Below are 14,900 nucleotides of genomic sequence, written 5' to 3'. Positions count from 1 at the left end.
CAGCGCCACACTGGTCAGTGCTGTGGAGCAGAGCACATCAAAGAGAGAGTCCAAAGGTGCCTCTAGCTCCTCTGCCTGAAGACCCAGGTTGGCAGCAACCCTCTTCAGTAGTTCTTGGTGCACTTTAGCGTCATCCGGAGAAACTGGGGGAGGGGGGGTCTCGCTATAGACTTGTCTGGTGATGACGAGGAAGATGCTGATGCTGTAGGGTCCTCCACAACCATTGGTGGTCCAGTGGCTTGTTCCCTCTTTGACCTGCGGGGTCCTCGCACCCGAAGCTGGTCTCTCTGACACTCCAGAAACCGAGCGGGCAGCCTGGGAAGGCTGGGTGAACCCACATGGGTTCCAGGGGTACTATGGCACTAGCCGCTGTGCCTGACGCCGTGGGGCCAGTTTCAGTGCTGACAGCATACCCGGTACTGGAGCTTGACCCACCGTCAGGGAACCTCACTCTGAACCGAGGCTGGATCCTGAGCAGTCACTCCCAGGTGACCAGGACGGAGCAAACCGGTAGCTCTGTCCCAACCGGTGCCGGTCACTCCGCCTAGAGTCCGATCTGAAACGGGGTCTTAGGACGCTCAACGGATCCATGACGGCTTGGAGCCAGTGATCTATATCTCACACTTGATGAGCGGTACCGGAATGAGGAGAGGGACCAGGAGTCGGAACGGGCCTGATGCTGGGAAGAGCCCACACGCAGCGATGCCCTCCCAGGGGATTGCTGACGGTCTGAGGAATGGTAACATCGATCCCTCAACGGGTCCATGGAGAGGTACTGCAGTCTTGGAAATACTGGGTGCCGGGACCAGAACTCCTGCCGGGGGGTGCATGCCTCCAAAGGTCTGCGCCCAGTAGCCGGTGAACTGCACCTAGAGCCTCTCTGCCAGTGCCCAAATGGGGCTGCGCTGCATCTGCCTATCTCGGACAGATGCGTGGTGGCTACGGGAGGGCAAGCGCTGGCAGGATGTCCCCTGCAACAGTGCCACTGAGGTGGAGACCAAAGCAGTCTGAACGCAAGTTTACCCCGTGACTGGGGAACTGCAGGAGCCGTGTAGGCGGCACTGGGAGGGACATGATCTCTTGTGCCATCTGCAGGGCCTCTGCCGTGGACGGCATCCGGAGCTGACGGAGGCCTCTGCTGCTATCCAGGGTAGCTGGCGGGGAGCAGGTTGGGCTACATCACTCCACAGGAGTGTGGGTCCGAGATCCTGACATTGGTGAAGAGTTGCCCGGCACGGGACCTTGCTCACACCCAGTTTTATCCTTTCCCTTGCAGGAGGTTGGAGACCAGCCTTGCCCCACCTTCTTCAGCTTCTTGGTCAGAACCACGGATGGGGACCAGTGCCGGCCAGCGGAGGGTCCCCATGGGGCCGGGGTGAGGGCCAACTCCACAAGGAGTGCTCTTAAATGAATATAGTGCTCCTTCTTAGTCCTTGGGTTGAAGGACTTGCAAATTTTGCACTTCTCACTAATGTGCCCTTCGTCCAAGCAACACAGACAACTGCTGTGTGAATCACTAACAGGCATGGGACTCTTGCAGTGACTGCAGGGCTTAAAGCCTGGGGACCAGGGCATGCCCCATCCGAGGCAAAGTCCCATTCGGGGCCTATGAAGTCTCGAACTATAGCTAAGCGATTTATAAACACTAACAGAAAATTATATGCACTACAATACAAGAGATAACTAGTTTGTACGAACGAGCAGCAACAGCACTAGCTGAAGCAGCAACAGTTCCAGCATTGTCACTAAGGGTGGGGGGCACCAGCGGTGCCCTATATACTGCAGCACATGTGCGCCACTCCAGGGGGCACCGGAGCTGATCCCCTATAGATACTGCTGAGGGAAAAAGCGTCTGGCACCGGTGCATGTGGTGAACACACACACCTAAGCTGAATGGACATGACCAAGCACTCGAAGAAGAATTTAGAGAATTCTCTTTTTTACTGGAAAACAAAGCATCATAATTTGTTATAAACATTTTCTGTGTTTAAAAAAAAAAAAAAAAAAAAGGTATAGCAGTTAACATGTGTGTACTGTACTGTGATGCAAAGATACCAAGTTTTGGGCTTGATGATTAACACATGCAAATTATCTCCAGCCCAGGGCTCATGCTGTCACTTGCCAACATTAAAAATATAATTAATCTATTACATCAATTCTTAGTTTGTTGGACACCCTTTGGGGCAATTTATTGCAGGATATTTAATATCACTGTATACAGTACTTTCTTTACAAAATTATTTAAAAATTAGAGACCAAATTCTGAACTTATTTTTAACCTGTACAATCTTACTGGTGTCAATGGCATTCCAGTGAGTGTATAATTTGGTTTTGTCTAATGTGTCAAAAACACTAATTGTTTTGAGCTGTTAAGAGGGAAAGCTAAGACTTTAAGCCAGGGCTCCTTCAAAATGTTGACATTCTGAATTAAAGGCTACAGGAGGTAGAGAACAGAACTGAAGATACCAGAGAGGAACTGATTAACATACAACCTAATTGGCCAAGAATATCAGGAACTGCAACATCCTGAAAAATCTGGGAGTTTAGGCTGATAGCTGCAGAGCAGCAGTTTTCAAACTTTTTGAGCTGAGCCCCCACTTTGAGTTGCATCACCCCAAACCAGACAAAAAGAGGTGAGTTAGGGGGTGGAAGGGGCAATCCCTCCCCAAGTCCCGCTGAGCTGAAGCCCAAGCCATCTGGTGTCACCACTAACTCCCCTGAGTGTTCCTGTGCACCCCACTATGGGGGTGCACCCCACTAAGGGGGCATGCCCCACAGTTTTAAAACCTCTGCTGTAGAGTGTGCAAACATATGGACAAAGTCAGTTTGGCAACTTCTTAGGCTGCTAAAGGTTATAAACTTTGCAGCAAAAAAATAAAATAAAAAAAACTGTACCATGGGCCTACTTCTTCCCCAGTGAAATCAATGGCAAATCTTTCATTGACTTCAGTGTTTCAGGTTTGGGCCTTTAATCCCTGCAGTTGGGAGCAGAATTTTCCATTATTTTCTACTAATAACCTTTAGCCAACCAAAGAAATGGCAGGAAGAGCATTGAAGAATACAACACTCTATATCTAAAGAGTTGGTACAATGTAAAGTCTCAACAAGTGTATGTGCGGGTAGGCTTGAGCACACACATCTGAAAAGAAACCCCAGAAGAACATGAATTTCAAGAATATTATTAACACTCTATTAGTTTACTCTGTGATGTGTAATGTGATAAAACTCAATTTAAGAACAGGTGATCTAAGTCACTTAAGAAATGAAGATTAGAGAAGAATCTGAAATTTAATCACAGAAATGATTGCACAGGTACTGGGATTAAAAACTTTTGATTTTCTTCTACAACATACTTCAGTTTCTAATTGTTTTCAATTAGAAAATTGTCTGGGATGGCATCAAGTTATTATGTATTCATCACAGAACTTAAAAAGAATCTGAACATGACTACCCTGGTATTTCAATCTTTTAGATTGAAAATATGAAATGAATTGGTTAATTAAGCATGTAACTTCTTCAATAAAAACTGCATAAATTAAGCATAGCATACAGGCATGCTTTATCTTCACTAAAATTATTCTTGTGCTTGAAAATGATGTACCATGTTCTCTTCTATGTAAAATAAATACATTAAAAATAGACAAGGCAGATGTTCCCTTTCTTTTTGGTGGTACAAGTTGAGAATATTTTACTACCTTTACTTTATCCACAACCGGTTTGTTTTCATCAGGATCAGGTTCTCTTTGTCCCAGTGAAGCAGACAGAAGGTCTAGGGCATTGTCTTGCTCTTTCCCACCCTAGCAAAATGTAAATATATTCAAGAAAACATATGTCACAAAAAAAATCTTCATTTAAACAAGGTATAATAAACACTAACTAACTTCATCCAACACAAAGTCTACTCTGCCTTTGAAATACCATAAATAAAATTAATTGCAATGTAGTGACAACAATTGGAAAATTATTGGCTGTTCAGAGTGAAGGGAAAAGATCACTTAGAATAGGCAAGTGGAGTAGAGATTTCTTTGGCATTCTTCTGCTACAAGCAAACCAATTCTAATTTAGGAAAACGTCTACACTAGAAACAGTTTTAAAATGGATCATCTTAACAAACGTGCTACCTCATTCTGCCAATGGTACGACTACACAGCAATAAAAAACCTGCAGCACCGAGTCTCAGGCTCAGGCTGCGGGGCTAAAGTTGTAGTGCAGTGTAGGTATTCAGGTCACAAGGAGTGGGGGAGGGAGGGTCTCAGACTCTGGCTGGAGCCCAACCCCAAACGTTTACACTGCATTTTTCAGCCCAAGACCTACGAGCCCAAGTCAGGGGACCCAGGCCATCCACATTTGTGCTCCAGGTCTTTTACTGCTGTGTAGTTGTACCATTGGCAGAATGAGGTAGTAAATGTTTGTTAAGATGATCCATTTTAAAACTGTTTCTAGTGTAGATGTTTTCCTACATTGGAATTGGTTTGCTTGTAGCAGAAGAATGCCAAAAGCAGGGCTGGCTCCAGGATTTTGGCCACCTCAAGCAAAAACATTTTTGGCCACCCACGCTTTTTTTTCGTGCCTCCTCACCCCGTCCCTTCCCAACCCCTTCCCCAAATCTCCAGCCCCGCCTCCTCCCCCAGGCGTGCCGCATTCCCCCCTCCCCCTTGCTTCCTGCGGCTGCCCCCACCCCGCAACCCCTCGCCTTAGCTCACCTCCGCTCCGCCTGCTCCCCTGAACATGCCGCCGCTCCGCTTCTCTCCCCTCCCTCTCAGGCGAGGGAGAGGCAGTGAGTTCAGGGGAGCAGGCGGAGCGGAGGTGAGCGAGGATGTGGGGGGGAGCGCAGGAAGTAACGGGGGGGGGGGAGGAACCACTCCCCACCCCAGCTCACCTCCGCTCCACCACCCCCGCTTCCCCTGAGTGCGCCGCCGCTCAGCTTCTCCTCCCTCCCTCCCTCCCTCGCCACGTGAAACCTGGGGCGGGGGGGGGGGAGAAGCGGAGTGGCGGTGGCGCGCTCAGGGGAGCATGTGGAGGGGAGGCGAGCTGGGGCACCGGGGGCACATTTCTAGAGGCGGCATTCCGGCGCTGGCCATGCCGCCCCTAGAAATGTGCCACCCCAAGCACCTGCTTGTTTTGCTGGTGCCTAGAGCCGGCCCTGGCCAAAAGGTAGCTGCTAAGCAAGTGCCAGTTGCATAAGTTAAAATTCCCTGGCTGTATAATGTTTCCATTAACATTTGAAAGGTGTTTTCCTTCCAGAAAGTGCTGTCTTTTGCTTATATGCTTAGGTTTTACCTACTGAAAACTTTAGCTTCTCCAGTTAAATTTCTTTTCGTAACAAAATGTGAGCCACAGGAGTTTCTCCAATGAACAGAAGTGGGAGCTTTCACTGCATCAGCCAAGGAAGGAGTTGGGGATATGTAAGAGCACTGCTTACCTTAGCCAAGGAAAGCCAAGCAGCACACTTCCCCATTAACCCTTACTTTTCCTGCTGTTCCCGTAGAAGTGCTTGGTCACGATGACACTATAGTATTCTACTTTTACTTGCATTTTTTGCCTCAACCCGGCCTGCAGAGGTCTCACAAAAATCACAGAACCACATGGCCCTGCGAAGGTACACCATGGGGATCTAGCCTGTATTTTTATTTAGCTGACCAAACACAGGGTTAAATTCTGGCAGACATAAGAGGGGAAAAAAGTGTAACAGGCCTCAAAATTGCACATATACACACTGCAAAAAACTAACATGAATGTATGCTTCTATTCTGGCCAAGACCAGTCCCCCTCACAGATCAATTATAAAAATTTATTCCAACTCAGAGCTGAAAGGGGGCTATTCATACAGACTGTTGCTGGGTCTTGCATGAACATGTCCACATACAAAATCACAGCCCACAACTCCTAGGCCACATCTTGTTATGCCTTCCATGTTTCTGGAGGAACCAGAAAAGGGATCGACAACTTACAGCCTTCATTCCTGGTGCTAGCCAGGGGATTTCTGGAATGGGCATATATGTAACATAAGCAAAAATCTGGGCCACAGTGCAAAACTGTATACAAAATGCAGAAGCCTAGAATTCTTTTCCAGAGAAAAATCTATCTTCTTAATAGCCAGTTTCAAGTAAATGATTCAACTTTACAACAAGCTCCACCATTAAGAACTACTCTAAAGAGATCTCCTGTTTCCTTCCTCTAACAGGTTTTAGTATGAACATCATCATCAACAATGCATGCTGCTTACTGGGGTAGCAGCTGGAGGAGCTGCTGAGTGCACTGCAGAAGCTGTAGTGGAGGCGACAACTTCTTCAGAGGCAGCTGGAGAAGATTTAACAGCTGTGGATTTCTAAAATAAAAAACATTGTTACCAGTGTATATAATATATGAACATACATAGGAAATCCCCAGTTTATGGGATGCACAACTGTTTTATTTTCATCCTGTACAGTGCTCATCTGGGATTTGACTCTTCTAACATACTGTATCTATTTCAGACTAATTTAATCCCCAGCCCCCACCCACATTAGAGGGTATAACAGTTCTCGAGAAGTCATTTAAACTTGTTTTTTCTACATTCCATACCTCAGAGATTTCAATGGGTCTAGGAATTCACCCCATGTGTCTAAATCCCCTAGATTGCTTTGAAAAGTCTCAATGATTGTGTGTTACCTATGCAATCAACTGTTAAATTAGACACAACAATAAAACACACCCGATTTTTCATCATTTAAGACAGCCTGGGCCTGTTTTTTTCCTTCTACTTTACTATAAAAATAATGGAAAATCAAGTTGTTTAAATAACTTGAATATAAAACAGAATAATACAGATTAAGTAAATTCCGAGATCTTACGTTAGGTGTAGCTAGTGGTGCAGGCTGTAATGTTGCTGGGGAACTGGCAAATCCCTCTGACAAAGCATCCAAGAGCTCACTTTCACTCATGGGCTACAATTAAAAAGAAGTGACACCAGTTTTTTTATCCTTTTTGTTTGAAATCTGTTGATTGCTCTGATTATACTGCATAATTTAGAGAGTCAGAATACGGCTAAAAGCTTAGAGAATAGGAAATCTTTTCCTTCTCTGTTTAATGAACAACAAATGGAAAAGTGAAAGACTTTCTGAATATTTACTCACTGACCTGGGGTTTTTCTTTAGATTTTGGCAAGAGTGGTTTTCCATCTTTATCCTACAGAGAAAACACTATTTAACAAAGTAGTTCTCTATGACCACGAAACACAAGTCTTTCGGTAGAAGTGGTTAAAAATACACAAAATGTTATTACACTGCCTCTCTTCCCTTCCCTCCCCCCCCCCCATTTTTTATTTTTTTTTTTTAAATAAAAACAGCCATTGGTCAGGCTTTTGGCATAAATAGAGTTTCAGGAATTTAAAATATAGTTCTGCTCTGAAAGAGACTCCAAAAATGTCACTGTGAGCTTCCATGCTTGCTGTCTCTCCACTGCCATATCAAATATGCTCAGTTTGCAAATGAAAGCCTAACTTGTAGCCCTGCATAATCACTCCAGAATTTAGGGTCAAGAGGGGAATTTCCTTCTAACACATCAGTATCAGCAACAAAGGGTTCTGCAGGCCTCAGTTATGCCTGTGCAACCCTACTACCATCCGATTATGCCCTTGGTGACATTTGCAAAAATCCCATCAGCTTCACTGGGTAACAGCGACTGACTGGAATTTAATAATTATTCTTTTGAAGCACAAATAGTAAATAATCCAATTCACCCCTCTCAGCCTGAATTAATCACATTTGGGTGCATAAAGCTAAACCACCTCTACCCGTATTTAGATATCTAAATAAAAGTTGCCTAGTATTCAGATATGTTGATGAACCACAAATTACAATGAAGTCAATCATTATGTATTACTGTAGTGCCTGAAGCAACATCCAAGCATGAGGAAAGGAGTGCAAAGAATACAGGAACATATTAAAAGGAATTACCTTTGCCTCTATTAATCTGTACTCAGGAGGGATTGTTTCTTCATCTTCACCCAGTTTTTCTCGTTCTTCTTGTTTGGCTTTCTCCTAAGGGGAAAAACAAAGGTGGAACATCTCTCAGCAGAAATGTCACGAGGCCTTAGGTACTGCATGTGAGCAAGTTTTTGACTCTCTTTCAGTACAGCACCATTGGAGGCAGATGTTCCCTTGCAAATGCAGTTTAATTATCAGGCAAAATCTCATGCTTTCTTCTGATGAGCCTTAAATCTGACTCGCCACTCACTACTTCAATATAAAATGAGGAGTAATTCCATTCATTTTAATAGCATTATATTTGGTATAAAACTGATAAAAGTAAATATGAGAGTAAGTAAGTAAGTATAAACCAACAACAATAAAAACACCCATGGGCCTTGATTCTGTTCTCTGTATGAAACACACTGACAGCTCCCCGATACAGGGCTGCAAGGTAAGGCTGCACAGGGGCAGGATTAGGCCTAGGGAAGCAGGGATTGGGAAGGTAGCTGGGGCAGAAGGCAGTAGAGCCCACTTTCTGCTGCCCGAGGCTTCCCATGAGCCAGGGTAATTCTCCACCAGCTATCTTTGGCTGCTTTACGTAACACCTGACCCAGAGGTCATAAGATTTTACAGGTTTTTAAGGTTGACAGAAAAATTGTGAAGATGTCCAACATTTCATAAAACAGAGTGAAAGATCCTTCTAATAATATATTGAACCCTGTTGTTTCAATCATAGCACACCTTTACAAACAAATGTAGCTATACATTTCATTTCTTCCTTTGTCTTTATGTTCAAAAGAAGGAGGAAAAATGTATTTAAATAATAAACCAGCACAATAACTAAAGTTTGGTTCCTTTTAAGGGACTAATTGATTTTTTTGTTGTTGCTATTTTTAATACACACTTTACTTCTACTTTAGCTTAGTTTTTAAGACACTAAACAATGCATTTTCCAGGAACTGCGTGAATGTAGAAAGGATAATGTGTTACCAAATACTTCATTCTTAAGGTATGTATGCATGCTAAAATGAATAAAAAAAAATCACTTATAAATCACTCTGCACTAATTTATTATAATAATTTTGTGAAACTACCTCCAAGTAGCACCCTGGAACCAGCATATTCACCATTATGATATGTTTTGTACAAGTATGCCTTGTGAGGTATCATTTTAAAAGTCTTAATCTGTTAAACATTTATATCATGTTGAATTGTATGTACTATCATTGTATGTGAAGTTAGGAAGTATTGCTCTATGTGCTACTGAAATATGTTTCAGAGTAGCAGCCGTGTTGGTCTGTATTCACAAAAAGAAAAGGAGTACTTGTGGCACCTTAGAGACTAACCAATTTATTTGAGCATAAGCTTTTGTGAGCTACAGCTCACGGCATCCGATGAAGTGAGCTGTAGCTCACGAAAGCTTATGTGCAAATATATTGGTTAGTCTCTAAGGTGCCACAAGTACTCCTTTTCTTTTTGAAATATGTTGTGAGGTTGGGAAATGCCCACAGCCAGCCTTTCAGTTGCAACAAAGGAGGTCAGACAGGTGTTGATGGCCCATCAAAAAGAATCCACTCTCCCGGGGACTCTTCAGAGAAGGCAAGTACACATGACGGACTAACCCACATCACAGCAAGGATCTTTCTAGCAGCTGAAAGAAAGTATAAAAGAGGGGCAGTGACATCATCATAATGAAAGAAATACCAAACCATGATCTTGTCCTGGTTATGGGAGATTTTAATTCCCAGATCAGAAATGAAAGAAGAGGTTGGGAAACCATCATCGGCCCACATACAACTGGAACGACAACAGACAATGGCACAAGACTTCTTGAATTTTGTGCCGAAAACAATCTTAGCATCTGCAATTCTTTCTTCCAACATAAAAACATACCCAAAAAGACATGGATTTCACCAAATGGCCATACACAAAACGAGATTGACTGTATCTGTGTTAGTCAGAGGTGGAAAACATCAGTGTTAGACACAAGTAGAAGAGCAGATATAGGGAGTGATCACTATTTGCTGAAAGCAAACATCAAATTGAAGTTTAAAGCACTTAAAAAGAAAGAACACAGACCCAGATTATTTAATACACAGAAACTAAACGATTGCAGGATACGAAAAGAGTACCAGATAGAGGTCAAAAATAGGTTTGAGGCCCTTAAAGATCTTGAAGAAAACAAAGTGGAAAAATACTGGGGACTTTTCAAAACAGCTATACTAGAAGCAGCTGAAAAGATAATTGGTAGAAAGAGAGGAAGCAATAAAGAAAAGTGGATCTCAGAAGAAACATGGAAAATTAGAGACAAAAGAAGAAAATAAAGGGCTCTAGTACTACAACAGGTGACTGAAGAAACAAAACAAAACCACAGGAATCTTGACAAAGCAGTAAAGAAACAATGCAAAAAAGATAAGCGAAATTGGATAGAAAATAAGGCTAGTGAAGCTGAAGAAGCAGGGAAAGAAATGATACAAGAACAGACTACACGATCCTGAAACAGCGAACACAATATGGATCAAAATTCAGAAGTGTCCCAGTGAAAGGGAAACAAGGAGAAATTTTGAAACACAGGAGCAACAAGAAAATAGATGGGTGGAACACTTCGAAGAAGTGCTAAACCAACCAGAACAAATTACAAGACTGGAATTTAACCATGATAAACCATTAGACCTAGATATAGATGTATCTGAGGTAAATATCCAAGTAGTAAAAAAAAAAAAAAAAAATTGCAGAAGCTGAAAAACAACAAAGCACCTGGGTTTAGACGGTATTCACCCTGAGATGCTTAAAAATGGAGGTGAAGACGTTGAATCAGTCATCTGTTCACTGTGCAACAAAATATGGAGGGAGGAGAAGGTGCCGGACGAATGGACCGTCAGTATCATAATCAAGTTACCAAAGAAAGGTGATCTAAACAATTGCTTAGATTGGAGGGGAGTAACACTTCTATCTGTCAAAGGTAAAGTATTAGCAGCAGTCCTCCTGAACAGAATGAAAGGAAAGATGGATAACATCCTACGTGAACAACAATCTGGATTTAGACAAGGGAGATCATGCACAGACACTATTTTCACCATGAGACGGATTATTGAGAACACAATTGCAGTCTTGTCATCAATTTTGTGGACTTTCAAGACATTTGATAGTGTAAACCAGGGATCGGCAACTTTTGGCGAGCGGCCTGCCAGGGAAAGCCCGTGGCGGGCCGGGCCGGTTTGTTTACCTGCTGTGTCCGCAGGTTCAGCCGATCGCAGCTCCCACTGGCCGTGGTTTACCGCTCCATGGCAATGGGGGCTGCGGGCAGCGGCACAGGCCGAGGGCTGTGCTGGCTGCCCTTCCTGCAGCCCCCTTTGGTCTGAGATGGCAAACCACGGCCAGTGAGAGCTGCGATCAGCTGAACCTGCGAACACGGTAGGTAAACAAACCACCCCAGCCCACCAGGAGCTTTCTCTGGCGTGCCAAAGGTTGCCGATGCCTGCTGTAAACAGAGAAACAACATGGAAAATTGTGGAAAAATATGGAATTCTAACAAAATTAACTAACATTATGAAGGCATTCTATGCCAACTCAAAATGCTGCATTAAAATGGAAGATGGATTGAGCAAGCCATTCGGCATCAAGACAGCCAAAAGGCAGGGGCGCATCCTGTCTTTTTTTATGTTTATGCTAGTCATCAACTATGGATTAAAACTCTGCAATAGTGATACATATGGCCTAAAATGGAACAATTCAAGGCTATTTGATCTAGACTTTGCTGACGACATCGCTCTTATCAATGAGGATGCCAACAGTGAAATGACGTGAAACCTGACTTCATGTGTTCAATGCACAAACCAAGTAAACGAAGTAATGGAGAAGATAGGTTTGAGATACAATGCAAAGAAATGTAAAGGCATGTTAATGGGGAATATAGAGACTGAACTCAGAACTGAAGAAGAGAAACTGGAGAAAGCGGTATCTTGTAAGTACCATCAGCCAAGACGGTACTAGTTCCGAGGAAATAAGAAGAAGAATCGGGAAGGCAAACACTGCATTTGGAAGACTCAAAAACATCTGGCAACTCAAAAACATCTCTCTCAAGACAAAACTGAACAAGTACAAAGCAATTGTTATGGTCAGCAGTGAGACATGGCAACTTACCAAGAAAGAGACACAAAAGCTGGATGCATTTCATCACCAATGTCTGAGAAGAATATTGGGAATAACATACAGAGATAGGAAGACGAATGAAGAAGTCAGAAAAACGACTGGACAAGGCACCCTCTCACAAATAATCTACAAAAGAAGACATCAGTGGTTGGGACATGTGCTGAGAATGGAAAAAGAATGCTTACCAAATACCGCCCTTGAATGGAAGCCAGAAAATGCAAGAAGAAAGAGAGGAAGACCACAAATAACATGGAAACGAACAGTTCTGAACGACATCAAGCACTTCAACATGAAATGGGAAGATTTGGAGAGAAGGGCAGTTGACAGGCAAGGATGGAAAATGTGTTAGCCCAATATGCAGCAAAGCACAGGATGGACTAAGGTAAGGACATCATCACTTGGCCTCTTTCAACCCACATCTCAACACCTGAAAGTTCATCTGGAAGACACTGACTTTGAACTAGGGAGACTGGACCCTCTTTCAGCCTGGGACCAGTCTGTGTATTGAGGAACTGTAAGCTGCTTGTGCTATCTAGGGTCGGAGATGGATTCAGACCTTGCTTAGTCTGTTTAAATTAGAATTAAGACTGAAAATTTAATTTTATTTCTTAGGTAACCAACTTTGATCTCTATGCCTGCTACTTATAATCACTTAATATCTATCTTTCTGTAGTTAATATATCCGTTTTATATTTTACCTAAAACTGTGGTTTTGGTTCAAGTACTTGGGGAATCTCAGCTCAGGTTACAAAGGCTGGTGCTTGTCCACTTTCCTATGAAGATGTGGTGAACTTAATGAGTTTGCACTGTCCAAGGGACCCTTGAGCAGTGCAAGACAGTATACTTTTGGGGTGTAAGGCTCCGAAACTGGGGGGAATTGGCTGAAGCCTCTCTATTGATGGTTCATTAGTGGCTGGGAGATCATTCATGTAACACAGTTGGGCGTGTCTCTGCCTGTGGATGGCTGTGTAAGTGCAGTGGCTGTCAGAGACTTGTTGCTGAACATCAGCACCACAGTGTGACAGACAGCCCTTGATGGGTTTGGAAGTCTCAGCAGTCCCACAGTCCAGGCTGCACCCCAAGGATCTCTTCACAAGTTTCTAAACTGAATTCCCTCTATTGGTTTAAACGGGAAGTTCCGCTTAAAAATAGATGGCAAAATATGGCCCACTGTACATGGTTTAGTCTAAGCTAATACAACATAACTCAGGATAACTACTTTTACAAAGTGTTTTTTGAAGGCCTGGCTATTTTAATACCTTCACTTTATCCACCACAGACTTGTTTTCTTCTGGGTCAGGCTCTCTCTTTCCTAGACTACCACACAAGGCATCCACTGCCTCATCTGACGCATGTCCAGCCTGCAGAAGCATTAGATGTTATTAGACACATCTGCAGTTTTATTGATGTCAAGCTGTTTTTGAAGAAACATATTCAGAATTTCTAACCGCAGATTATAAACATAATTTTATTTTGAAAGCAACATATATGCAAAACTCAAGAAGATACAACCATCCATACTAATAAACTCAGTAATTATAAATAGGGCCCTACCAAATTCATGGCCATGAAAAAACGCATCATGGACCGTGAAATCTGGTCTCCCTGTGAAATCTGGCTATTATAGGAGGGTCCCGGGATTGCCACTCTTACTTCTGTGCTGCCTTCAGAGCTGGGCAGGCAGAGAGCAGCAGCTTCTGGCCAGGTGCCAGCTCTGATGGCAGCACCACCGCCAGCAGCAGCGCAAAAGCAAGGATGGCATGGTATGGGGGGAGGTCATCACTTCTGGGCTGGCCTTACGGGTGGGTGATCGTCCAGGGCACCATGGTCGGGGGGGGGGGGCACTGTGCTCACAAATCCCACCACATACAGACAGCCCAAGGCCCCTTTAGCCCCCAAGCGCTGGTTCCAGAGCCGGGGACGGGTTGAGGCACCCCAGTTGGGGAGACTGCTATTGTGTGCTGGGCTCTAGTTACTAGTCCCGACCCAGCTGGGACTTCCTCTTCCTCTGCACGGGCCGCTCCCAGGGCCGGGTCAGACCCATCTCTGGGAACCTCCCCCAGTTGCAGGAAGCTCCACGGCTGGCCAGAAGCAGCGCAGAAGTAAGGATGGCAATACTGCAACCCCTACAGTAGTCTTGCAACCCCCATCCCCGATTTGGGTTGGGACCCCTATGGTTACAATACCGTGAAATTTCAAATTTAAATATCTGAAACCATGAAATTTAACAGTTTAAAAATCCTATGAACGTGAAATTTACCAAAATGGACCATGAATTTGGTATGGCTCTAATCATAAATTGCCTTTCCCCCTAAAGTGTGCCACTGCAGCACAGATCCTCTAGGACTTTGGCAGAGTGTTCTCCAGGTAGACATGATTAACAGCTAGACAATTCCACAAGTTTAGATTTATATATGCCATGACCGCAGAGGTAGGGAGGTCTGCCAGTAATATAGTCTTCCCAAATACATAGGAGGGCAGTTGGTTTGTTCATAAAATGTTTTATTAAAGTTTATGTTTACTGCCAATAAAAAGATCATAAACAGAATCATCTTAAAAAGAATTTAGGAAAGCATTTGAAGCACATACTCTCACGCATAGTGAAATTATTGTCTGTTTCAAGAAAAAATGCCTGAGGCCATCACAAGAGTTCAAATCATAGGTGTCTCTTAGGAAATTCAATCTGTATCATACAGTTAAGCCATGAAGAGATTATTCTGAAGTGCTTGGCTGTAAAGTCTGCAATAGTATCCCACAAAGCCATACTTTTCTAACTTTTCACAAACCAGCTTCGAG

The 14,900-nt window shown here is 43.6% G+C and overlaps 1 protein-coding gene across 7 annotated transcripts in view; it reads right to left on the bottom strand.

Moving 5' to 3' along the window:
- The window catches only part of CAST (calpastatin), a 112,604-nt gene that overhangs the window by 15,908 nt on the left and 81,796 nt on the right, over window positions 1-14,900 (bottom strand). For all 7 annotated transcript variants that reach the window (XM_077817219.1, XM_077817220.1, XM_077817223.1 and 4 more), the window contains 6 exons: window positions 13,364-13,465; window positions 7,938-8,021; window positions 7,120-7,167; window positions 6,834-6,926; window positions 6,227-6,328; window positions 3,696-3,797 (listed from right to left, as the gene is read on the bottom strand). In XM_077817219.1, coding sequence (XP_077673345.1) covers window positions 3,696-3,797; window positions 6,227-6,328; window positions 6,834-6,926; window positions 7,120-7,167; window positions 7,938-8,021; window positions 13,364-13,465 — 531 coding nt within the window. The remainder of the gene's footprint in view (window positions 1-3,695; window positions 3,798-6,226; window positions 6,329-6,833; window positions 6,927-7,119; window positions 7,168-7,937; window positions 8,022-13,363; window positions 13,466-14,900) is intronic.

This window comes from Eretmochelys imbricata, chromosome 5 (assembly GCF_965152235.1).
Source record: "Eretmochelys imbricata isolate rEreImb1 chromosome 5, rEreImb1.hap1, whole genome shotgun sequence".
Lineage (NCBI taxonomy): Eukaryota > Metazoa > Chordata > Testudines > Cheloniidae > Eretmochelys > Eretmochelys imbricata.
This window is presented reverse-complemented; position numbering and strand designations above follow the sequence as displayed.